Source organism: Vulpes vulpes, chromosome 3 (assembly GCF_048418805.1).
Source record: "Vulpes vulpes isolate BD-2025 chromosome 3, VulVul3, whole genome shotgun sequence".
In the NCBI taxonomy this organism is placed as follows: domain Eukaryota; kingdom Metazoa; phylum Chordata; class Mammalia; order Carnivora; family Canidae; genus Vulpes; species Vulpes vulpes.
In genome coordinates, this window is record NC_132782.1 from 26,841,675 (window position 1) to 26,868,335 (window position 26,661).

At 34.1% G+C, this 26,661-nt stretch overlaps 1 protein-coding gene and 1 long non-coding RNA gene across 14 annotated transcripts in view; both read right to left on the reverse strand.

Moving 5' to 3' along the window:
* NCKAP1 (NCK associated protein 1) overlaps positions 1 to 26,661 on the reverse strand; it is a 102,002-nt gene that overhangs the window by 46,387 nt on the left and 28,954 nt on the right. For 7 of the 13 annotated variants that reach the window (XM_072752120.1, XM_072752115.1, XM_072752116.1 and 4 more), the window contains 12 exons: positions 20,157 to 20,243; positions 19,701 to 19,757; positions 18,836 to 18,978; positions 18,662 to 18,752; positions 15,924 to 16,061; positions 14,759 to 14,807; positions 10,338 to 10,494; positions 7,876 to 7,932; positions 5,517 to 5,613; positions 5,024 to 5,130; positions 4,130 to 4,262; positions 1,548 to 1,629 (listed from right to left, as the gene is read on the reverse strand). In XM_072752120.1, coding sequence (XP_072608221.1) covers positions 1,548 to 1,629; positions 4,130 to 4,262; positions 5,024 to 5,130; positions 5,517 to 5,613; positions 7,876 to 7,932; positions 10,338 to 10,494; positions 14,759 to 14,807; positions 15,924 to 16,061; positions 18,662 to 18,752; positions 18,836 to 18,978; positions 19,701 to 19,757; positions 20,157 to 20,243 — 1,198 coding nt within the window. Of the gene's footprint in view, positions 1 to 1,547; positions 1,630 to 4,129; positions 4,263 to 5,023; positions 5,131 to 5,516; positions 5,614 to 7,875; positions 7,933 to 10,337; positions 10,495 to 14,758; positions 14,808 to 15,923; positions 16,062 to 18,661; positions 18,753 to 18,835; positions 18,979 to 19,700; positions 19,758 to 20,156; positions 20,250 to 26,661 lie in introns of all 13 variants that reach the window. The other 6 variants (XM_072752112.1, XM_072752117.1, XM_072752118.1 and 3 more) reach the window with 1 other exon arrangement.
* LOC140598194 (uncharacterized) lies at positions 22,456 to 25,591 on the reverse strand. The gene is made up of 2 exons (XR_012000349.1): positions 25,457 to 25,591; positions 22,456 to 25,249 (listed from the first exon to the last, which is right to left on the reverse strand). It is a non-coding gene; the product is annotated as an uncharacterized lncRNA (long non-coding RNA).

A 26,661-nucleotide genomic window follows, 5' to 3' on the forward strand; every position in this document is an offset into this window, starting at 1 on the left:
ACAAAAAGACAAAAGTGATCCCACTTGTGAGGCATCTGGAGTAGTCAAACCCCTGGAACCAGAAAGTAGAAAGCAGTCAGGGGCAAGGAAAAAATCAAGAGCTGTCTTTAATAGCTATGGAATTGCAGTTTTCAAGAAGAATAGTTCTGGAGACTGGTTGCACAATTATGTGAATACACTAAACACCATTACACAGCACACTTAAAAAAAAAAAACAAAAATAATTTAATCACTAAGACACTGAAGTCATTCTCAAATCCTATAAAGATGTTGATATAAGGAGGGAGTTATGCTAGGAGAAGTGTAAAGTACAGACTTCTCCCCTAACTCTAAGTGACAATTTTGAAGAAGCTAGAACAGAGCTTGAGAAGTCCTGTTAACAGAGGCTTTTGCAGAGCATGGTGAAGCTCCTCCAAGTAACTATAAACCAAGTATCACCAGGCAACTTTACAATAGTTTCTCTATTTTTAAGTGTGATAAAGACTGATTAAAATTTATTACTCAGGGGATCCCTGGGTGGCTCAGTGGTTTAGCGCCTGCCTTTGGCCCAGGGCGCAATCCTGGAGTCCCGGGATCGAGTCCCGCATCAGGCTCCTGGCATGGAGCCTGCTTCTCCCTCCTTCTGTGTCTCTGCCTCTCTCTCTCTCTCTCTCTCTCTCTTTTTTTTCTCTCTCTCTATGTCTATCATAAATAATAAATAAATAAATATTTTTAAAAAATAAAAAAATAAAATTTATTACTCAGAACTTTTCAAGGTTTTGGATATCTTTTACTTAAAGATTACAACACTCACACATCATATCAATCTGCTGGAATGAAGTATTCAAATCACAAAGAGGCAGTCTAGTATACGACATTAACTTTTGGGAATGACAGACCTGAACTTCAAATCCCTATACTAGTACTTAATACCTGTTCACAGCTTGAGCAAATCATGTTAAATAACTGAGAGGTTAACTCTCATTCACTATCAAACATTGAGATTCCAAATCTACCAAACAAAAGTATGAACAGCTTTTTAAAACTTATCTGAATTAATAAATAGGATAATATGTACATGCCTACCACTTTTTAAAACATTTTATCAGTGGTACCAACTATTGTCATAGCTGATGCTTGGGCTGTATATATACTTCGTTATGCTTTGTTTTTTTAATTACAAAATACCTTTTTTCTCCCTGCTGAAAAATAAGATTATTTCAAGCTATAATTCTCATTTTTTTTAAGACTTTATTTATTAATTCATGAGAGACACAGAGAGAGGCAGAGACTCAGGCAGAGGGAGAAGCAGGCTCCTCACGAGCCCGATGTGGGACTGGATCCCAGGACCCAAGGAGGCAGACACTCAACTGCTGAGCCATCCAGGCATCCCTCATTATTTTGATAAACATTATGACACACACACTTTGGCAACTTTTGCTTCAGAGAGAACAAATTAAATGTGTCCAAAAATAAGTATATAAAAATTAACTGTTAAATCCCCTCCTTAATTAATCACATTTGAAAACCTAATTAGAAGAAAATATGCTTTTATTTGGAAGACTTACCTTGTTTTACACTCAAGGAAGTCATAGTGTTAACAAAAGAGGACATGATGATTGATTCATCTTCAGGGCAAACAGAAAGATTCTGAAAAAAGAAACAAAGAACAATGTTAAAAACATCTAACCCGGGAAACAATTCATAGGTCCGTCAATTTGGTGGATGGATAAACAAGCTGGTATGGCCATATTATGGAATATTTTTCAGCCTGAAACAGGAATGAAATATTGATACATACATTAACATGGATCAATCTCAAAAACACTATGCTAATTCAAATAAATCACAAATAGATTATGTGGCATATGATAGCATTTATATGAAAAAAAATTTTTTTAAGGTAAAAGTGACAAAAAGCAGATCAAAAGCAGATCAATGGTTGCCCAGGGTTAGAGAATGAATCAATTACAAAAGTACACAAGAAAACTTTTAAGTGTTGGAAACTTTCTAGGTCTTGACTGCAGTGGTAGTAACATGAATGTACACAGCTGTCAAAATTGAAATGGTACACTGAGAACAAGTGACCTTTATTGTGTATAAATTATACTTCAACAAAAGACCAAAAAATCCCTCTCAAGTCAGCTAAAAAAAATGAATACCTTATAAACTGCACCTGAAGTGCATGCTGAATAACATTTTTTCAAAAAGTAGATACTTAGCTCACAAACAGCATAATTTTCTAAAACCTATACAATATGTGCATAATTTCACTATACTGTACACTTGAAAATGGTTAACATAAAAATTTGCATATGATACTTATTTTACCACAATAAAAAAATTTAACACCTATTACAATGAACTATATTAACAAATTAATCTTAGTTCTAAATTTAAATCCTAGTAAATGGGTAAAAACACCATGCATGTACCTTACAACCAAAAAGGGTATACGAAGCTCGGGCTATGGAGTTAATAAAGCCTATGCTCAAATACTGGTTCTATTACTTATGAACTGTATGATACTGAGCAAGTCATACAAAGTCTTTTTTCCCCAACAAATGGTAACAATACCTACCCCCAGAGAATTGTTGTATAGATATAGTAAAATACATCATCAACAGATCTGATAATAATTACTATTAGTAATAGTATTGGTAATGTGACTGTAATTCCAGAAAAAAATAAAACATTATTTTTCCTAGTATTGTTAAAACACAACTGATGTAAAAAATACCTAAAGAGATGGAATGACTTAAAAAATTGAATATTATATAACATAAACCTGTAAAATGTATTAGTTAATATCCAACCAGCTTCAGCAAGTTTCAAAATAACATGAAAGCAGGAGTCTGGTTTATTTTTTAAATTGTGATAGCACAAAAGCCTCTCCTTTATCTGGTAAGTGAAAACTATTTAAATAAAAGTACAGAAAACAGTAACATTTTAGGGATAAAATCAGCTCTTCTATTTCTTTTTTTAATGGACATTCTAGACAAGAAGCATCTGAGCTCCATCTAGTGGATAAAGGAAGAAATACACCAGTTCAGGATACCAAACTATAAGGTGTGTATGATCTAAGATAAACAATTTACAATTTTTTCTTTTCTTATGTGCATTTTTAGGTAGGTTTGAAAAAAAAATCAGTATTTCAAAGTATGGTTATTTCATTGGAAAATGAGTAATTTTTTAAAAGATTTTATTTATTTATGAGAGATACAGAGAGGGAGAGGGAGAGAGAGAGAGAGAGGCAGAGACACAGGCAGAGGGAGAAGCAGGCTCCATGCAGGGAGCCAGACGTGGAACTCGATCCTGGGTCTCTGGGATCACACCCTGAGCTGAAGGCGGCGCTAAACCACTGGGCCACCCGAGCTGCCTGGAAAATGAGTAATTTCAGAAAAGTCTTATAAAGAGAATTCATGCTGTTCTTTATACTGTGTTAGCTTACGACACTCTTTAGACATCTTTATTTTTATAAAATGAAGTGGAAAAAAAAACATTTTCCTTACAGTTAGCTTATCTGGAATAAAAGTAAAACAAATTTACATTAAGATGAAAAAGACTGAATAAAGAAATTATGGAGACAAAAGTAAGACTAAAAATCCATAGAGGAAGTCCAAATTGAAAATAAAATAAAATTAGGACTAGATGATTTCTTTTTAAATCTGGTCATTTACTAACACACTATGCCAAAAGATTTATATTCTACTTTTCCTCTAAAACTTGGTTACCAATTATAATGTCTCCATCATCTCATCTTTATTGCCACAACCGCCAACCAAGTTCAGGCTCTCATCAGCTCTCTTCTGACCTCTCTGCCTCCTCCCTTGGCCCCCAGCAAATCCATCATCCACACTGAGCCAGAGGGATTCTGTTAGTAAATCTTTTTGCAAGGCCTTCTAAAATTTCATCACTGTACACCTCCACCCCCACAGTAAAGAATTATTCCCTGCATTGTGTTCACTCTGAGCTTTGTACACACTTAAGCATAACACCTATTACGTATCTCTTTGACAAGATATGACAATGACTTACTTATATTTGTATCTCCACCACCTGACACTAAATTATATTGAGCAAGCAAATTAGTTACTAGAAAGGAGGGAAGGAAGGCATAAGAGGGAGAACAGCATGAGACAGTTTTTACCTGCACAAGTTCATTGAGAACAACAGCATCAAAGCCAGAAAGGTACTGCACATAATACCTCTGCATTACAGGTCCGTATTTCCTTACATGTGCTCTAAGCTCTTCCATGTAAAATATTAATTCAGCAATGTGCCTTTTAAAAAAAATTCAAGAGAAGTATACAAAAAATAAATTCATCACTATCAAGGAACACATAAAATGCTTTTGGTATTACTACAAGTTTTTTTTCTTAGAAAAAGCACTGCTAAATATCATCTTATGTGAACTACTTTTTAAAGATATCTCCCATCATGGAAAGTAAAATTTAAAAAACAGCAAAACAGCTATAACTAAAAAATTAACAAAGGACCACCCAAAATGAAAATAAAATTAGGGTATCTCAAAAATTACATCATTAAAAAAAAAACCACAAATAAAAGACGATTAGAGAATTGGGAAGAAATAAGATTTTTCTATATGCTCTTACTTCTCTGCTTCACTTATCTAACTCTTATTGAAAGACTGTAGACTAAAAAGATAGAAAGACATTTCAAATAACACACTTGGTGCAACTCTACTTCATAAGGATTCTTATTTAAATTTTTGTGTGGTTAATCATTTTAAAAACTGAATTCCAAAGGAAATATTACTGGTTATAGCAAGAAAACAAGTAAGAACTTTACTTTAATACCTAGCGTATTGGAAAGGAAACATTAAAAGCCCTAATATTAAGCTACAGTTGATTTTGCATTATAATTCGTATCATCTAATGATATATTACAAATATTACTTTACTATGAAATATGAAAAGCCCTAAAAAAGATTTTTCAAAATAATTTAACTCCACGTTTTCAAATTCCACATTCCATATATCAAAATATTCAAAAAATAACTTTTTAAATGTCACTAACTTACTTGTCTATAAAGTCATCTGCACTCTTCTTTGGCATGTTATCTGCATGACGAAGTAGCCAGATAATTTCATCACGGGCAAAGGATAATGCCATAAAAACAAAAAGTGCCTAATTAAAAAAATAAACAACATTGCTTATTCTCATGCCAAGATTATAAACAAAACCTTACTCAATTTTTCTGTAAGCGAAAAGTCACTGGCAAAAGCTAATAAAATCAAGTTCAAAAAACAAAAATGACAACAGAAGAAAACTTGGGAAAGTACACATGTAAGGAAGAAGTGAGAAAAACGCAAAGAAGTGTGATATGTGAGTGTCAATTCATTCTCAGTTTTAGTAATATTTCAAATTTTAGCACAACTTCCCATAGAGTATTTTTAAATTTTAATATGGTACACCAATAGCTGAGATAAGAATTAAAACAAATTTTAGTAAAACTTCACAATGAGTTTTTCATTTTAAGAAGGCATACCTATAATTAAAATTAAATTAATTACCTTAGGACCTAGCAAGCCAGGTTGATCAGAGAGGACAGTAGCCAATTCTTTCAGCGCAGACCTTAAAAATTTGCGTCTTTCTCTGTGCATTGAACCACTATAGGGAAAGACATCATTATAATTTATCTGTTGCCACTAAAATCATTATTGGCTATTAAATGACTTATCATTTCAGGTCAATTTCCAAAGATTTTTTTTAGAAACCAGAAGCCCTACAAATATCTTCTATGGTATGTCACCTCATTAAATGACTTTCCAATCTTACGTTTATCCTCACCTTTCTTGCGTTGTTTTTAGAACCATGTTTATTCTGTTACTCTCCACCTATCAAAATCCTACCCAAACTTTAAGACCAATCCTTCAAGAAGCATTTCCCAAAATCCAGATGTCTGTTTCTAAATAATTTCCATAAATTTAATAACATTTAGCATAGCACTTCATAAACTGAACTGTGAAATCCTTGAAAGCAAGCAATGTTCTACTATATAATTTCTGTCATCCCCACAAAAAAAAAAATCAATGAACACAAGATAATATCTGATTATCTATAACCTAGTTTACTAATAAGTACATTCTATTAAGTATGTAAGACCCTCTAAAGAGCTATATACAATAAAGATATTAGGATGAGATCATTTGGCACTCTTGTTCAAAAGCAGAAAGATGAGGAAGGGAAGAGATAATTATAAATATTCATTACTAGGTATTTTTAAAATACAAAATTTTAAAAAATAATTACTCTTACATATTAACATGGAAAAAAATCACAGAATGTCCTAAGTATTCCAACTCCTCACACTATGCAAGACATACACTGTCTCAATTTAAGTTTTAATTTTAAGATTGTGATAGGTTAAAAAAAAAATGGCAGTCCTACACACACACACACACACACACACACACACACACACACACACACTCACACACTATGTATATATGCCAGAACAGCAAGTGTAAAGAATACAGAATACCAGAAATTTGGCTGGGACACAGCAGGTTAGTTTTAGAAGACACAGATACTTCTAGTTCCAGCCTCTCATCTATAAAAAAGGGATGATGATACCTGCCTCAAAGGATACATCTTTCATAATGGTTGATACATAGTACTTTTACAATGTTAGGTTAATTCCAATGACAAGCACTTTTTTAATCTAACAATAAAGTCCTCCAGTATGATTTCTAAGACGAAAAAGGGCAAGGTTATTTGGACTATTTTACTATACAGAGTTGCTGCAAGGAACCTGCAGTGTTATTAATACAGAGAGAAAAGGTCTATAAAGTAGTATGCCTGGCACATGGTAATGAGGAATTCCTATGAAAAATTACTACTGCTTACTGTTTATGATTACTTTATATAATAAAGGGGGGGAAATGCCTTACCTTTAAAAGAGTTTCATAAAAGATAGCTATGACACCATATATGTGCTTACAACTCTATCCCATGAAGAAGTGAAAAACATTTGTATTTCTGTATGTTAAGAAAGGAATTCTAACACACTCCAAAGTATGTTATTTGTACTAGAAAATAACTTTTTAATCATATAAGCATTTCATTCAAGTAAAAAAATATGCATGAAGAAATGATATAGCACTGACAGCAATGAATAAAGATGGTTTAAATTCCCAACATCCATCCCATAACCTAAACCTAAATTCTAAAACTTCTTGTGGCTTTACATCTGGCAGTGCTATAATGGCAAAGGTGCATTATCTTCTCTCTGGCTTATAGAAATACAGATAGGTCAAATATTACTTCTACCTAGGCTCAACAGAGAAAAGATATACACAAGTATACCATATATTTAACAATTAAGTTGAAATATCAAGTTATTTATAATTATTTCTGAGAAAATTGGGAAGTTGCTCAAAGATCTTAAATATGCTAATTTTTAAGTTATTCTACTTACTAATGTAAAATATTTACCACAATTCAGGAAAGCCATATTTTGAAAAGTAAATACTATTGAGGGGAGTGTAAAGATGTCAATTTTCATGAAATAGTACAAAAATCATCACAACTTGCAAAGTATTGGCACAAAAGCATAGTAATGGTAAAAGACTTGAATGACACCTAAAATAAAGGCTCTGTAAGGTACAGAGTATTTTTGTATAAGGCATTGTATTTTTATGTAAGGCATAGAGTATTTTTATTAATACCTCAAAAATACTTAAGGACTGTATGTATGCACTAACTTGAAGCTTACAAGATACTGATATATACTTATTTTTCATTGATTCAAAGTCCCCCATTTCTATCACATCTTGCATACCAAAAGTCTGCAATCATTGAACAAAATTATGCTTTAAGAAAAGAATTCTTCTTGATTGTAACTTCCACAGATAAGATTGAACTACTTACGCATGTGACACAGCTGCCTCTTTGCATTCTCTTATGTCATTAATACGCTTATTATAGCTACATGCAAAAAAAAAATTTAGAGCCATGTTAATCTTAATTTCATCAGTAACAGTCAAAACGAGTTAGCCAAATACTAAAAGTCAATTAAAAATGACTATTAGCAACAAGAAAAACTAGCCCTCAAACTAGAAGTGCATGGAAGAAATCTACCTCCCTCCTTTCTCGGTCCCTTACAGTACCAGTTAAGTATTCTTAGAAAAACAGATCTCATATTATATTAAATCTAACAAAAAAAAATAAAGCTCACTATGTAGATCTTGAGTAAATACACCTCACTCAGTCCCCATAAAAACATTAAAATTATTCTTCCATTGTAATTAATATTGGTTTCTAAAAATCTAAAGTAATAACAAAGCTATTTAATACTATCTCATTAAAAAAATTCTGAAAGGACATATATTAGGTCAGCAACACTAGTGAATGTTTAGACATACGAGTTTTGTTGTACAAAAAACTGGGGCGGGAAAGCATATGACTACTTTAAACTAAAACAGGACACCAACATTAAAAAGTTTAAAGGTAACATCTGAAAAATAAGTGCTAATAAATGTTATTTTCGTAACTACTACATACAAAAACTGAAAATTCCTATAATGTTAAAGAAAAACTATATTCCTGAAAACCTGGCTAAAACCAGTATACCAAGAACTTCAACTTCTAAACTAAATACTCTTAAGATTTATATGCTCTTTGAGCAAATGTCCAAAATACACTAATTCTGTAATCATTGTCCTTTACAATTAAAAAGCTTTTATACTTAATGATCCGATTGTAACTACTGCTAAATCATATTTTAAATTGATCACTCATGATTGAATAAAAAATTAACAATTTCCAACTTTAAATAAGATTCTTAACTGGTAAATTTATTAGAAAAGCATAACAGAAAAAAAAGGGAAAGAAAAGTGTAACAAAAAGACGGTCTCATGATGCCATGAAGCGTATGTGTATCTTAAATAAGCTCGCTCAATATATAGACCACCTTGTTCTAAATGCTTATAATTTATATATAAATATGATTTCACAGAGAGGTTATCAATATGGTAAGACACAATACAAGTTTCAGGATTTTCAATCTGAATTAATTAGAAAATGAAAATCAATTAGAAAACATCCCAAAAGACAGGGGGTACTTGCAGGTACTCCAGCATCTAAAATAAAAGCCACATAAGAGTTGGAAAGTACACGGGGCACTAGACCTCAGTTTACGACTGAGAATGTCAGAAACACCCACAGTGACAGAAATCAGAACAATAGTCACTTGAGAAGGGGATTGATGGATGGGAGATGGAGCGTGGCAGCAGTGACCCAGAGGGGTGCAAATCAATTTTCTAGGGATAATGGAAATGTTCTATATCTGATCTAGGAAATCAACAACAGTATTCATATGCAAAGTTGTTGAGTTATACACCTAAAATTTATGCATTTTTCTGTCTGTAAATTTTACTTCAAAATTACTAGGGGGAAAAAAAAGCAGATTCCATTAACCCCTTCAAGATACAGATATAGGAAATACAATAGGACATCATTCCTGAATGATGTCCAGGCTTTTAATTCACATCACAGAGTAATTCTTACACTAAAATTTGAGGCTTAAGTTGAAAGTCTTAAACAGATCTTTATTTTTTATTGACTAACAGATGCTTTGTATCAATTTCATCAAGACATTTCCAAACTGGATATGAAGTAAATCTAGGTAAACTTCATTTCTACCCGCAGCTAAAAAACCAAACATAATTATTTGACATTCTCAGGTACAGGGGGTCCCAGAATATTTTAGATGCTTCTAATTTCAAAAGATTTCAAAATTGCTACCAAGTCTGAGCTCAGCCTGACTTCTATACAACAGCTACAGAACCTCAAGTGGAAAGAAATGCAGGCATTAAAAATTTCAAGGACACGAATTTGTATGAACTGTTTGCTTTACAGGGAATGAATATAAATGAGTCACTTGGAACATCTTATTAAAAGGAACCGTGATTTCTCTTGTGCAGTGGTCTGAGTTCTATAATTGCTGTAATTAATTTAAAGAAGAGCTTTTGATTGATTCACAATTTTAAATAGCACTTATAAAAATGTCAAAACTCTAAAATGTATATGGTGCTTTTATAGCAATATTTATGTCTAAACCCATATCATGATTTGAAAAAGAGGAGACATCTTCTCTATCCTAGAATGAAAATTTTGAAAAGGCAGAAACACTAGAAACTTTAATCTACAAAGTTACCTATAAAATTATGAATACTACCATAACAGGACAATTGTTAAAAACAACTTGCTATGGCCAGTAGGAAAGTACAGGTGATCACCACATGATCCTTCTCTATCACCAAACTTCAATAAAAATAATCTGCTCACTACCCTTCTCCAAAAAAAATAAAAGACAAATGAAAATGTCATACCCTCGTATGTTTACAAATAAGTCTTCTGCAGCTTTATGAATGTGGAAAACTTCATCCCGAAAGAGAGAGAGGCAAGAGCTACTTTGAAGAGCTAGCTTCCAAAGGTTCAAAGCTGTCGCATCAGTATTTAGAATCCCATGGCACAAAATGAAGCCAACTTTAAAGAAACAAAAGTAAATACAAATATAAAAGTATTCCAAAATTGAAATCTTTCAGTTATAAAGTTGCTTTCAAAATTTTCAGAAATATAAACATAATCACTAAATTGAGGATTTCAAGTGACAGGCGATAATTCATATACATAAAGATGGCAACATATTTCTCTCAATCTTCTGTATACTGCAAAATCAGTTCTTTGAACCCACACTGATGAGAAAAGGAAATGTTGCTTCTGGGTTGTATAAGTCATTTTAATAAATGAATATATTTATTTATAAAATCTTTATATTTTAAACAAAAGATCAGAAGTTACTAATTAACACATAACTTACTAATCGTTACAACTGTTATAATAACTGAAAAATACGGCTAATCTACTTTTCTAAATCACCAGAAGAGATGTAATGGCATCTTGCATTTTCATAGCAATTCATAGTTTACCAAATAAGTTCCACGTATATTATCTCACATGATTCTGCGGAGAGGATAAAACAGATGGTATCCTTTTCTTTCATAGTTGAAAAAATGAGGGCTCAATGACTTACATAAAGTTATATTATTAACATGTTAGAGCTAGAGTTAGCCTCAAGTATTTACCCTTAAAGTCTATTATCCACTCAATATATTATGCTGCTCTCTAGTATATGAATTCAGGTAACTCTTTCATCTTTTGTTATCTACTTTGGAAACCCTACACAAATGTATAATCATATATATGTTTGTGGGTGCTCTCTCTAGCCCTCTGTACTAGGCCACAAAACCTCAACTGTCATTCATTCAACGTCTACTCAGTGCGGGCTATACACAAATTACTGTACTGGGCCAGTTACAAATCAACCGTTATTTCCCATGAAATCTCCCTAGGATTCTCAGTAGTCATTCCCATCTTTAAACAAACTCCTGAATCATTAACATACAACTTGCCATTTATCTTTTTATTTTTAGCTCAAGAACCTTCCTTTAACAGAGCCACTACACAAGCAAGTTAACTTAAAAAAAAAAAAAAAAGATTTTATTTATTTATTCATGAGAGATGCAGAGAGAGAGAGAGGCAGAGACACAGGCAGAGGGAGAAGCAGGCTCCCTGCAGGGAACCTGATGTGGGACTCGATCCTGGGACTCCGGGGTCATGCCCTGAGCCAAAGGCAGACGCTCAACCCCTGAGCCACCTGGGTAGCCCCACAGGTTAATTTTTTAAGTTACGTAGACATATTTTTAATACAAGAGGACCCCTAAACACAAGCCAATTATACGACCTGGTACACAACCAAAGACAGAGAATACATGCATGGAAATTTAAAGAATCCTTATGAGAAATTGTCTGTAAAAGATTCTTTCCTTATATAATGACTTCTTACTCTAAAACCCTGAGTAAAAAGAGATTTCACTTAGTGTCTTATACCTTGTGGAATACTTAGATTCACAAAATTGCTGCTGATAATATAAGGTTTCTCTAAAAATATTAGCAGTTATACTATGTGTTACCATGTTTTATTTTTTAAGATACAGATTACCTCTGAATTTAGTGTATCTATATTTGTTTATGATAGAATCAAAAAAAGTAAATTAATTTAAGATTGCCCAGATCAGGATAGTTTTTGCTTGTTTTGTTTTTAAGATTTTACTTAATTTACTCATGAGAAACAGAGAGAGAGGCAGAGACACAGGCAGAGGGAGAAGCAGGCTCCATGCAGGGAGCCTGATGTGGGACTTGATCCCGGGTCTCCAGGATCATGCCCTGGGCTGAAGGCAGCGCTAAACCACTGAGCTACCCAGGCTGCCCCAGGATAGTTTATTAAATCACATTTTACCCATCTTTCCCCACCAAGGTCCCAATAAAAGAAATGAACTTTTTTTTTTCATTTTTTAAGCCACAAAATTGTTGGAAAACAAGATAAAAGACCAATACTAGACAAGAAAGTTGGAGAAAATCTTTTAAGAAAGAATCAACTATCAATTTAAAAAGAAACAGAAATTAGTAACACAAAAGTCTAGAAATGAAAAAGAAATCTTTTCCAAGGAGTCCCTCTGAGTGCAACCAATATAGTAAGAACAACAGGGTAAGTTATTTTATAACTGCATTCCAAAAAGCTGGGTCTTCAACATTCCAGACTCAGTAACTCTTGGCCCCAGGTTACAATCTAGACCTGTGATCCTCAAACTTTAGCTTGTATCAGTACTGGGAAGGCTTATTAAATCACACTGCCACGATCCATTTACAGTCTACGTTGGTAGGTCTAGGCCGACATCAAGATTCTCTGTATCTAACAAGCTCCTATGTGATGCTGCTGACCCAGGGACCACACTTTGAACTAATCTAAAGCAAAGTGCTAAAGAAAGACTATCTTCTACAGAAAAAGTCCTACTATGAAAAAAAAAGAAAAGAAAAAGTCCTACTATGAATATCAGGGTCAAAAAAGCGCTGAGTTGAAGGTAATTCTTAACCTCTGTTAACTCTACTCAAGGCTCAGCAAAGCTCAGAGTTAACACTTTCCATACTTCAGCAACTGTTCTCATGCCAAATCTATCTGCCTTATATATGACCTTGTGTAGCCTGCCTTCTGACCCACATTCCTGCCCATAGTACAGAGCCTTGCAATCAGCATTCCTGTATAGCCTGGGGGAACCAGTGCTATTAATTCTAGAAGTCACCCATGCCACCTAATTCTACTAATCACCTCTGTTCTACAACCATACTTCCATAAACATGAACAATCAGGGATCAGGATACATTTAAGCAAAATCAACACTTTGAAAGCTGTCTTTTGAATCAACCAAGAGGCAAACAATGAAAATCTTAATTATCATAATGGAAGAAAATATAAGTATCAAAAAAATGATCAATGTGAAAAATATAATTAATAAAAATGGCTAAGGAGGGGCACCTGGATGGTTAAGCATCCAACTCTTGATTTTGGCTAAGGTCATTATCTCAGGGTGGTGGGATCAAGTCTCATGACAGGTTTCACACTGAGCCCCTCTGTTTGAGATTCGCTCTCTCTCTCCCCCTACCCCACCTCCGCCACTCGTGTGTGAAAGAAAGAAAGAAAGAAAGAAAGAAAGAAAGAAAGAAAGAAAGAAAGAAAACCTTTTTTAAAAAAAGGCTAAGGATAGGGAGTATGTCCTAAATTACTTTTCTTTCATAATAAAAACAGTGCTGTTCAAAGTGACAGGGTGTACTGAGATTAAGTAACGAAAACGAGTATTTAGAAATTTTCATAAAAATTTGACATTTATAGTAGAAATCTAGTAACCTATTAGACCGAACAATCTAATAATTAAAAATGTGGATTTTTTAAAGATTGTATTTATTTACTCATGAGAGACACAGAGAGAGAAGCAGAGACACAACACAGGAAGAGGGAGAAGCAGGCTCCATGCAGGGAGCCTGATGTGGGACTGGATCCCAGGACCCCGGGATCACAACCCAAGCTGAAGGCAGATGCTCAACCACTGAGCCACCCCTAAAAATGTGAGCTTTTCTTTTGTATCTTTATTACTTTATTTCTGGTAACTTTAGTAATTCACTTTCAGTTATTAGTAGTTTAGTCATTCATATTTTATGTAAGTATCAATCTAAAAATTTGTTTAAAAAAAAAACCTGATCCTTCACTATAATTTGAGGCATACTATAATAAAGAAATCAACAAATATTGCCTAACAGTCAAAAAATCAAGAAACAAGAACTAGAGAAAGTAAAAAACACAAACTGCTTAAAATTATTCCCTCTGCCACTGGACCGGGGGGTGATACAAGCAGCTGTATTATAGCAATTCTCATTCTCTATTTTATCTGTGTGTCACCATGTCTATTTCCCCGAAAATTTGTGAACTTTTCAGGAGCACAAGAAATTTTATCCTCCATGCATCTAACTGCCAACTACGAGTCGCTATTATATGTACTGAAGTAAATCAAAACCAAAAACATTAAGTGAATAAACAAAATATTTTTTAAAATCCTTAAAAACAAAACAAAAATGTAGTTTTGACAGCTCTACTGAGAGGCAACATAATACACCATGAGCCCTGGCATTAGCCTGAGTTCTTATTTTGCCTTTATCGATTACCTATGTGAATTAAGCTTTAGATTCCTTATCTATAAAAGAGACAATCTAGTCTTGACAGGGTCATAAAAGAACTGAATGAAGTAACGCACAGAGAAGGCGCAGGACAGTGCTTAGCATAGAAGTAATCCATGTTACCTGTTATTTTTCTCTAAAAACTTAAAACCTGAGGGGTAATTACAAAACTAATTTTACTTACAGATTATCCATTTTTCCATTGCATCCAAAGAAAGATATTCACAAGGCATCTTAAAAAGAGAAGATACAAATCTGTGATTAAAAGAATTTCTAAAAACACAAATCCTGTACCGAGTTACACTCCTTTTTTTCCTCCTAAAAATTCTTACTACTCAATAATTGGCTCAAATACCACCATGACATATTTGAAAAGCTAGATAATAGTTTTATAACTTATATTTAAATGTGCAGTCATAAAGGACAATAAGAGCTGTGCCCCTTTCATATTTACACTCCCTGAAACCTCCCTTAAAATAATACTCCTGCTTGTCTTCAATTTGGTAAATGGCAACTTCCAAATTTCCTGTCTATTTCAGAGTTTGCAGTATTCCAAAAGATAATATTTTAATCAAGTTAAAAAAGATTAATGTACATGGATGTTCAGTGTCTCACCCAAATCAGTAATTATGTGTGTGTATTCTCCACCTGCAGAACATCTTTGTTCACAGAGAAAAGATTAAACAACATGAGGGTTAGGAGTGTCAAAACCCCCTCCCTGCGCAGTTGAAAATTCACACAGAACTTCTGACTCCCAAAGACTTATCTACTAATGGCCTACTATTGACCAGAAGCCCCACCAATGACACAAAGTCAATTAACATATATTTTGCATGTTAATACATATTATATAATGTACTCTTATAGTAAATTAAGCTACAGAAAAGAAAATGTTATTAAGAAAATCTTAAGAAAGAGAAAATATGGTATTTTTTTTTTTTATGGTATTTATCAAAGAAAAAAACCCAAGTGTAAGGAGACCCACACACTTCAAACTTGTGTTGTTCAAGGGTCAACTACGTGAAAGAATTGTAATGATTTTCTCTGGTTGGTGAAGATTGAGGTGTTTTTTGTTTTTTTCTTTAAAACTTTCTGCATTTTCCAAATTTTCTACCATAACAGAACAAAACATTTAAATTAGTGTAAGAAAATACACTAATTGTATTAACTCAGCATCAGAATTTAGAAATAAAACTCAACAGTAGGGCTTAATGAGCATTTAGCAATAAATTTCACTGATGAGCTAATATCAATTAGAAGAAAAACTGCAACAATACTGTAAAACTTATGTTATTTTAAAAATCAACTAAAGTTGATTTTCATTCAAAAAGGGAAAAATAGAACCATACAGTGTCAGACTGTGCAGGATTAAGCATTGTACTAGGTGCACTGATGAGACTCAATAATTGGGCATTTCTCCACTGGTCAGCTGAAAGATTCCTTCGAGGATACACCATCTGAAGAGAAATCAGTGCATCTGAAAGAGACTAAAATAGGAAAAAAGGACGTTGAGGAATAACATTTTCCTTTCTCATTTAAATTTCAGCTACAACTGCTGTGTGTTTCTAAAACTGTACCATCCTAAAACAACAAAGCCTAATCACAACTACACTCCGTATAATATTTGAGATGGGTCTGGCAATCTCCTTTAGAATTTTTTTTTTTTTAACTTCATAAAAACAAAATAGATTCTGCATTCCTGGGCAAGAGCTTAGCTCAGGAAATCATGTTACTTCCTTAGAAGTTAAAATGTTTGGCAATCATGACATATTTATTTCAAAAGGGGTAGGAAACCTAGTGTCATTCTTTTGTACTCTGATAATTCTCACTGAAATAACATAACATTAGGGTTATATGACTAAGTATTAAGAGAGCGCAACACATTTCATATTTCTCCAAAGAATGCCTTATAAAAAAATGTACTCTATCTTAATAAATTACTTAACTTCTATCTGCCGTTTGGTTTGTTAACTACAGCTTTATCATCAAGATACTCAATGTTTCTTCTCATCTGCTTCTTGTTTGCTTTTAACTGTGCTTTGGTACTCATCTCTGCTTCCTAAAACTTCTGTTTAAGAGTAATTCTTTAATCTAGCTGCACATGAACTACCATGGGATTTGTTCAGAAAACAGAAAGCAGGATCCTACCTATAACTTAGTAAACTAGAACCTCTGAGAGTAGACTCTAGAAATCTCTATTTTTATGATGCTCTACCAAATGATTATATTTTTTAAATTAAATTAATTTTAACAAATTCTAGCAAATACAAAATAGGCTTTCCACTAAAACTTGGGATACTAGGATGCCTAGGTGGCTCAATTGGTTAAGTATCTGACTCTCGATTTCAGCTCAGGTCATGATCACAGGGCCATGGGCTTGAGCCCTGTATCAGGCTCTGCACTCAGTACAGTCTGCTTGAGATTTTTCTCTCTCCCTCTCCCTTTGCTCTTCCCCCACTCACACTCTCAAAAAGAAGAAAAAGGAAATCTTAAAACAAAACAAAAAACCTGGGATATCATGGTACATCAGAAAAAATCATAATAAGGAAATAAATGGTCTAATCCAACTGTATGATTGTCCTCAAGCAATTTAATAGCCTAGTATATGTGAATGAGTATGGAGAGCTTATTTAAAAAGAGATCCAACCCTTAAACCTTTAAGGAAATTTTTATCACCTAAGTGGGAAAAAAAACAAATTTGAAGTGGGTAATTAAAAATAAGGTCAGACATGATTGGCAAGAAGTCAGACACAGATCCAGAGGAAAAACAAGGGAGAAGTAGGGAAGCTAGTTCTAGGTGAGGAAAAAGAGACAGATGACTAAAATCAGAGACAGATGACTACAATGTGCTCATCAACACTCTGAGGAATTCCTGACTCTGAGGAATTCTGAGGAATTCCATCTATAAGGATGATTTTTACTTCAAATCTGATGCCATCTATTAGCTTATAACTAATGATCCAACTAACTTCAAAACATTAAATATATAAATTTGTGGCTATAATACAGCTATGCAAAAATTAAACTGCAAATACACCTTCAGAATTTTCAGAGGTAAGAAAACAAAGGAAAATTTTGGTGTTAACAGATGCATACAAAATAGTGTATTATTAAAATGTCTAATACTCGTCATTCAAAAAGAATGAACTAAGATTCTGAAATCTTGGCTTTTGCTCTGGTTTTGCCATTACTGCCAAATGCCTAATCGTGTCAGTTCTCCAGCACTCAACTTCCTTACCTATAATGAGGATTTATGAGATACCTATACATTTCCTTCATGTGCTTACGTACACTAAATCAGCCTTAACTGCAGAGAAGCCATAATGGCAAGACTCCTTCGAACAGAAGTTTTTTCAATATATTGTAAAAGACAGACATTCCCAAGCATTTTCACAAAACTCGTCATTTTTTCCTCATTAAAAAGCTTTATTAATTAATATAGCTAAAATTTATCAAGTACTATGTATCCAAACACTTTTTATGAAGTAATTCATTGAAACATCCTAACAACCATGAGGCAAGTACCATTACTCCATTTTTACGGATAAGAAAAGTGAGATACAATGATAACAGTTAAGTAACTTTCCCAATATTATATACTTAATAATCAGCAGCATTGGGATTAGTACCAAGATAGTCTGGTATCAGAGTAGACATTCTCAAATACTAAATTTCACTACCTCTATACCCAATACCAAATGTGAAAATTATAATGAATGATCCCTGAGTCTCCATATACTATTTGGAATCTAACTAATGAGTGCTCCAGTTCACAATTAGATAAAACCATGCTTGCCTACTATTCATATCCCATTTTAATGTTTTTCATAAAAGAAGTTTGTTAACTCTATTCACCCTTATGTCATCTCATATGCTTATTTATTTATTCATTCATTCTTTGAGAGAGAAAAAGAGAGAGAGAGCAAGTGTGCATGGGTGGGCGGTGGGGGGTAGGGGCGCAGGAGGAAGAGAATGGGAGAGAATTTTAAGCAGGCTCCATGCTCAGCATGGAACCTGATGTGGAGCTCAATCTCATTACCCTGTATCTCACATGCCCATTAAAGCACATTTAAAAACCAGGTCCTACCTTGCTGTGGGGTACAAATTCTTCCATCATCTTCTTTAAAGGGTTTTCATAATCCACAATCATCTGACCAAGGCGTGGATATTCTCGGTCACTTAAAACAGACATATCAAATATCAGTGAGTTGTTAGCCATCAAACTAAGAACTTCACAAAGATTTGTATAATGGAGGTCTACCTTGCTCCATGGGTCATTTCATGAGCGTAGTTGTATAATCCAATGATTGCCTTCCTTTCTTCAATTCGAGACAGCAGTATCATTAGTGTCGTATACGTTATGATCAAATCTAAGTAGTTCTTTGTTAAATCAAAGTTTACAGTCTAGAAAACAAAAATCAAGTTTAACTCCTTATTTTGCTAACTTTTAAATGTACAAAAATCTTCACAGCAGCTACTGAAATCCAATCTATAGTTATTTATTTTATTCCCATTTCTAAAATTCTAATTCCTTTCACCAAAAAACATACCTAAAATTTGGAAGTTACAGATAATAGTTTTGTGTTGGTGACACAATTTTATGGATGAAAAAAAGTTGTTATTGCCTTAATTGGTAACAGTTTAAAAGAATAAACAAAAGTAGAATAACAAGGAATATGGAGCCAATCTCACTAAGCAAAAAAAATAAGTATTAAATAAATAAGTAATAAAAGTCATTCAATCAGTAAATTGTCACCGGAGACATTCTTCACTTTGATTTTCTGTATATAGAAATTGTCTCACCTAAGAAAGATCCCATCAAGTATGTCTTTTACAGAGAAAAATATTATTCACTTAACTTTTTAAAAGACCTACTAAAATAAAATACTAGAATTAAGAACTGTTTCTCAATATGCAAGACTCATACTCAGTGACAAATAAACAAAAACAAAGAATACATTATAACTTCTTACCTTAAAAAAATGCTAGAAAATAAGCCAAATTAACAATGCTAAAATTTCACACACTAGTCATGGAGATTTTTTTCTAAAGAAAAATATTCAGTCTCCATAGTTCTATTAGAAAATCAGAATAGAACTGGAAACTTTACTGAAAATAATACTTACAATATCAAAGAAGACTTGGCAAACATCAATAGTATTCAGCAATTCACAAACATGGTCCTAAAAATAAAAGCTGATTTTAATCTTTCACCTATATAAATAATACTGAATTTAGAAAACACATACAAATAAAATGCATTTTAACTTTTAGTTCTAGAAGAATTCTAATTTTATTATCTACAAGTTACTTTTTTTTTTTTATTTAATTTTTTATTTATTTATGATAGTCACAGAGAGAGAGAGAGAGGCAGAGACACAGGCAGAGGGAGAAGCAGGCTCCATGCACCGGGAGCCTGATGTGGGATTCGATCCCGGGTCTCCAGGATCGCGCCCTGGGCCAAAGGCAGGCGCCAAACCGCTGCGCCACCCAGGGATCCCTATTATCTACAAGTTACAAAGCAATTTATACAATTAACAAACATCATTCTATGTTAAATTTTACATATTAAAATACATTACCTTAAATTCCATAACATCTACAAATGTGAAGTAGTACAATGCCAGATTTTTCAGAATCTCTGATTTTTCTTTCTGTAGCTGTGCAAGCTGTTGCTGTAAAAACAAAATCAGAATGCATTGTTCATTCAGAACAAAGATATTTAATATTACTACAAACTATCTTCTTTTATGATTACTATATGGAAGCAGAAGCTCTTAGAACAACATCTCTAGATGACTAAGGCTTTTTTAAAAAACCAAAATACTTGAGACAGCAATTGCTAATAGTGATCAGCAACTGACAGCATGAGGCTATAAAACCAATCAAAGCAGATTAGTATCAAACTGTACTACTATTAAGGAAAGTTGGAAAATGTTAGGAAAAAATACAAATGAATTCTTCAAAAAAAAATTAAAAACAACTCATGAGCATGAGCACATTACTAGAAGTGAGAGGGGAAAAAAAGATGAAAAACACTGTAACTTACACTACAAAAAAACAATATGCTTTATAAATTTGGAACTTACCAAAAAGAACATCCAGGCAAAGCCACGTTACGCATGCAAAATAAAATGTAGATACAAACATAAAATACAGTAACGGTTCCCTGACCAGATCCACAAAACACAATAATACATTAAACAAAAGCAAAAAACCACAACAACAACAAAAAAAAAGAAATGAGAAAGAAGCAAAACTAGAGTTAAGACACAGGTAAACATGAAAGAGGGAAATGTGAATATAAAAGATAAACATTATTCAATCAGCTGTATTATTAAATTTACAGAAGTACTAAGTTTTCTTTTTTAAAACTATCGATAATTCTGAAAGAATCCGGGGAATTTAATGCCCCGTATCCTAAGATTTACAGAATTCCAGTAAACTTTCTAGAACTTTTGGTCCTGAGTGCAGTCTACAGAATAGCAACTCCACATCATTTAGGAGCTTATTAGAAAAGCAGATTCTCAGGCCCACAGATCTACTGAATCAGAATTAGCCTTTTAACAAAATACCCAAATGATCTCCATGTACATCAAGTGCCTGAGAATCTCTTGTCTAAAATATGAGAAAACTAGAAAATATGGGAAAGTGGCTTGAAATAACAATCTGGCTATCAAAATCCATAGTGTTGAAGCTCTCAGGCAGTTCTTACTTATATAGGACGGCTGGGGGGAAAGATGCCTCTGCATAATTGTATTGAACCATCATGAAAAGCCAGAAAATTACAGCACTGAGTCTATCATCAAGGGAAGATCTTGAAAACTGTAACAAGAATATTTAAAACAGCAAGCACAGCAGTCTGGAAGACCAGCTAATACAAGGTAAACTACCCTGAAGACTGCAGTCCCTGAAGACATTTAAAGAATTATGTTGAGAAAACACGTGTAAATGAAGTACCTCATTACTTCCCCTAAATGCCAGACTTACTACTTCTTACAGTGACGTGTAATTGTCTTTAGCTTTGTCTATGAGAGTAACGGACTTTATTTTGAACAATATACGTTTCAAAACAATTCCATGTTCATATGCACGTTTTTAATCATCACCACTCGTACGTAACATCAAGCAGATACTTATTTAAAAATGATTCTATTTCTGGGGGGTGGTAGATGGTCAAAATGCGTGAAGGGGAGTGGGAGGTACAGGCTTCCGGTTATGAGTCAGTCACAAGAACAAAAGTCCAACAGGAGGAATACAGTCAAGGGTGTTACAGCAGCACTGCAGGTAACAGATGGGAGCCACCCTGGTGGTGAGCGCAGCATTAACACGTAAACTTGTGGAATCACTACGTTACACACCTGAAACAAATGTGACGCCGAGTGCCAATTATACTTCAATTAAAAATAATGTTTAAAAGATTCTATTTCCTCAGATTATACTACTTTTACCTTGTTCAACATTAAACATATGATTTATGTCTTAGTTCTTTTTCTTTTCAGTAGCTTAAATTTGAGTTTTGAAATAGGTGAAAGTAGACTCATAATAAGAATATAATTCAGTTGCTACTGAGCTTAATTATTAATAGTACCTCCTTTCAATTTCAGCATCTTAGTTAGTTTAGACAAGAAAAGACACAGTCACCATCTCATTATGGCTTTAATGATCTTTTATACAAACCTCATTTTACATACTGAGAAACTGATGCACATAGATTGTAAAAGGCCTCTCCTGACATTATATAACTACTTCATGGCAGGGCAAGGATTGGAAATTTCATTCCCTTTATCCTAATAAAATGAATGTTCTTTCTACCATTCTGCATGCCCACCAATTTCCCTTTTTAATAAAATCTCATCGTGGTCTAAATTTTTCATTCCCTTTTATTTTCTCCAAACCATATGTACCTAGCTTCTATAGTGACTAAAAGAAATGCACTCAACTAATGAATGTCTGAATTCAAAAGTCACGTTTTCAAGATCCTACACAATTTGGTCCTAAATTTAATTTACCTTTTCAATCTAAAATTTCCCCTAGAGGGCAGCCCGGGTGGCTCAGCAGTTTAGCGCCTGCCTTCAGCCCAGGGCGTGATCCTGGAGACCTGGATCAAGTCCCAGGTCAGGCTCCCTGCATGGAGCCTGCTTTCTCCCTCTGCCTGCCCGTGTCTCTGCCCCGCCCCCCCCCCCCCCCCGTGTGTCTCATGAATAAAAAAATAAAATCTTTTAAAAATAAATAATAAAATTTCCCCTACATTCATTCATTCACACACAGTAGCCAAAACAAACTACGCACTATTTTCTATACACATCTCATGTTTCGTTACTGTTTCTTCAACTAAGTCATCCAAATCCCACTCCTCCCAAATCACTCAGTTTAAATGTTAACTGTTTTCAAGAAACCATCCCTGAGGGCACCTGGGTGGCTCAGTCCGTTAAGTATCTGACTCTTGATTTAGGCTCAGGTCATGATCTCTGGGTTATGGGATCTTGGTCCTTTGTCAGGCTCCACACTCAGGGCAGAATTTGCTCCAGATTCTCTTTCTCTGCTCCCAACCCCTGCTCGTGTGGGTGCGCACGCTCTCTCCTCAATCCCTCTCGCTCTCTCATAAGTAAATAAATGAATGAATGAATGAATGAATGAATGAATGAAATCTTTAAAAAAAAATCCCTGATTTAACTTCCTCCCTGAAGCAAACATCTCTGTCCTCTAAGTGTGTATAATTTCTAATAATACCAGTTTTTACCTTGTATCTCAGTGTCCCCAACACTACAAGACAGTGTACCAAACATATCTTCAATCTCCAGAGCCCATATCCTACACCTCTGCATATAAGAAAGTATCCAATATAAACATTTATCAGGAGTGATTCTGACATATTAAAAAGCCTTTTATGTCAACAACAGATGGCAGGTTTGGGTAGTTCTGTTAGAAAGCCTACCTCTTATGCAACCATGACTCAATAACTTCACATCTCAGAGCCTATTACCCTCATCATAAGCCAAAATAATGTACATGAGAACATCTGACACTGCCTGACAACCAGAAGCTACCCATTAGACATCAGGTGAATAACAAAGGGGGCTCACAGACCACTTCTTCAAAACAAGCAAAAATAAAGCTATTTTAAATAATCTCAATCCCACTTACACTACTTCTATTAAGAGTTGATATTAAGTAAGCATGAACTCCTTGCCAGACTTTGTTCCAAATATTCTACAAGTATCTCACTCAATCCTCTCAATTATGTTCCCTCTTTAATGAAAATAAATTCCATAAAGCCATGCATTAAAGAGTTGAATTAGAACAAAGAACAAAGGTATCTACGATTTTCAGACTTCCGCCACAAAAAAAATGTTACCTTTTAGTTCTTAAAGTGAAGGAGAGTAGATACTACTACAAAGTACTTAATTTTAGGTTCAACATTCAGAACAAGGTTTATTTAATTCATCACCTCACTGTTTTTATAAAAAACAAAAAGCTGGAAATAGTACATAAATTAGTAAATTGTTTGATATTACAGAACATTAGAAAACTACAATTTTGAGAATAATTCATGAACTTCATTAATACTTTAAAAGCATATCATGGGGGGGGATTCCTGGGTGGCTCAGCGGTTTAGCGCCTGCCTTCCGCCCAGGGCGTGATCCTGGAGTCCCAGGATCAAGTCCCATGTCTGGCTTCCTGCATGGAGCCTGCTTCTCCCTCTGTCTGTGTCTCTGCCTGTGTCTTTCATGAATAAATAAATAAAATCTTTTTAAAATATGAATAAATAAATATAAGCACCATCATAGATCTATAAATTAACTATATACATTAGCAAAATATTTGTACAATGCTTTCCTTAAACTTTCAAACTATGGATCATATTCTTAACGTTCAAGTAAAATATGTAAAAATTGAAAATAAAAAGGATAAAGATTAGCCATGCAGATTATATCTTTGCACTGAAAAATCCTGGTAATCAATCTTTGCCAAAATAAGAAGCATTTTCCACACAAAGTAAAAACTTGAAATGTGATATTTACTAGTTTTCTTTTTCAAAGAAAAACTACTGGCAACTTACAATAAAGGAACCAATGCCTAAGTAACTCACTGATTTTCAAGACAGATAAATGTGGCTATTTGTTCTTTATTCACCTGTGTCAATTACTACCTTCTTTCATTATCAAAATTGCTTATACATAATATTTTTCTTGATCTAAATTATGCTAGTATTTTGTTCCTCTTAAAAAATAACCAGTACAGAAGTTTGGTCTCAGGGAATGCTTTCTGCAGTTTCTTGGTAAGATACTCTAAAGCAGGTTTTTAAAAATATGAGTTCCAAGAAGCTACTTGGGTACATCTCTTTTAAGGAACTGTCAGCTTCCCACCCTCATCAACTCTCCACAGTACACTAGCCTCTGAACTGGTCTCGAGACTTCATCTCTTGCCTCTTCAGTCTTCACATAGAAGCAGGAGAGTGCAAATTTTAAAGCAATATACTACCTCAAGGGCGGCCCGGGTGGCTCAGAGGTTTAGTGCCACCTTCAGCCCAGGGCCTGATCCTGGAGACCCTGGATCGAGTCCCACGTCAGGTTCCCTACATAGAGTCGGCTTCTCCCTCTGCCTGTGTCTCTGCCTCTCTCTCTGTGTCTCTCATGAATCAATAAATAAAATCTTAAAAAAAAAATACTACCTCGGGATCCCTGGGTGGCGCAGCGGTTTGGCGCCTGCCTTTGGCCCAGGGCGCGATCCTGGAGACCGGGATCGAATCCCACGTCAGGCTCCCGGTGCATGGAGCCTGCTTCTCCCTCTGCCTATGTCTCTGCCTCTCTCTCTCTCATTCTCTCTGTATGACTACATAAATAAATAATAAAAAAAAAAAATTAAAAAAAAATACTACCTCAAAAAACTGATTCCAATAATAGTTATGCAAGATATTGATACTGGGTGAAGAATATATGGGCACTCTGCACTATTTCTGCAATTTTTTAAAGTCTAATACCATTTCAAAATAAAAGGCTTTTAAAAAAATTCCAATGGTTTCCCATCACACTTAAAATACAAAGTCCCTACCAGTGCCTCAGAAAAAAATTTAAATAGGACACCTGTCTATCTTTAAGACCTCACCTTCTTTAATGTTCCTCTAGCCTCACTCAGTAGTTGTCAACTACTGGACTTCCTGCTCAATCAACTTCACCACCCTTGGCCCTACCTCAAAGCCTTTGCACCTGCTATTTCTCAAGTCTGGGATGCTCTTCCCCACTTCTTTGCATAGCTCACTCCCACACTTCTCTTCAGAGATGCCAACATTAGACCCTCTTCTCTAAAATAGTCTCTTCTTCCTCATTACTCTCTTAACTTCTTATCCTGCTTTTTTAGTTCTTTCTACCACTTATCTCCAAATCAAAGTACGTATTTATTTCCATTAATTATTGACTAAAATCTCAACTTGAATTTAAATCCATGAGAGCCAGGACAGTTGTATTATTATCTACTGTATCTCCAGTATCTAGAACACTAGCACATATTAGATGAACTGTCAATCAATTACCAATCTTCAAGATTCTCAACATAAAAATCATGAATTAATTTTTTAAATTGCACTGCTGACTATAAATGAATGCAGTATCAGGCATCAATTCATGTCTCAAGTGAGTTTATGTATCCTAACAAAGAGTAGTAATATTTAACCCCTTGAATAAATCCCCACTGTTGGGCAAAGTATTTCATTATGTCCTTCTGGGACAAGAAAGCATAAAAGAAGAAAACGAGAAACATCTAAAGAGAACATTTTCTATCCAATATAAGCAAATCTCTTGATTACCTGAAAATCCAAATTCACCCAGAGTACTCATTTTTAAAAAGGTTCATAGGATTTTGTAGGATTCTCTTTTTATCATACATAAAATGATTCTACCAGTAGTCAGTATTTCAGAAACACATTTCTCTGAGTAAAGGTTAAATAAATTTTAGGGAAGGTAACCCTAACAAGCTGCCTAGTGAATAAGCATAACTGAGTGTCTGTTACTAAATCTAATCCTCATAAGTGCTTTTTAAGGTACATGTTTTTTTTTTTTTTTTTTACTGCAATAAAATATACATAAC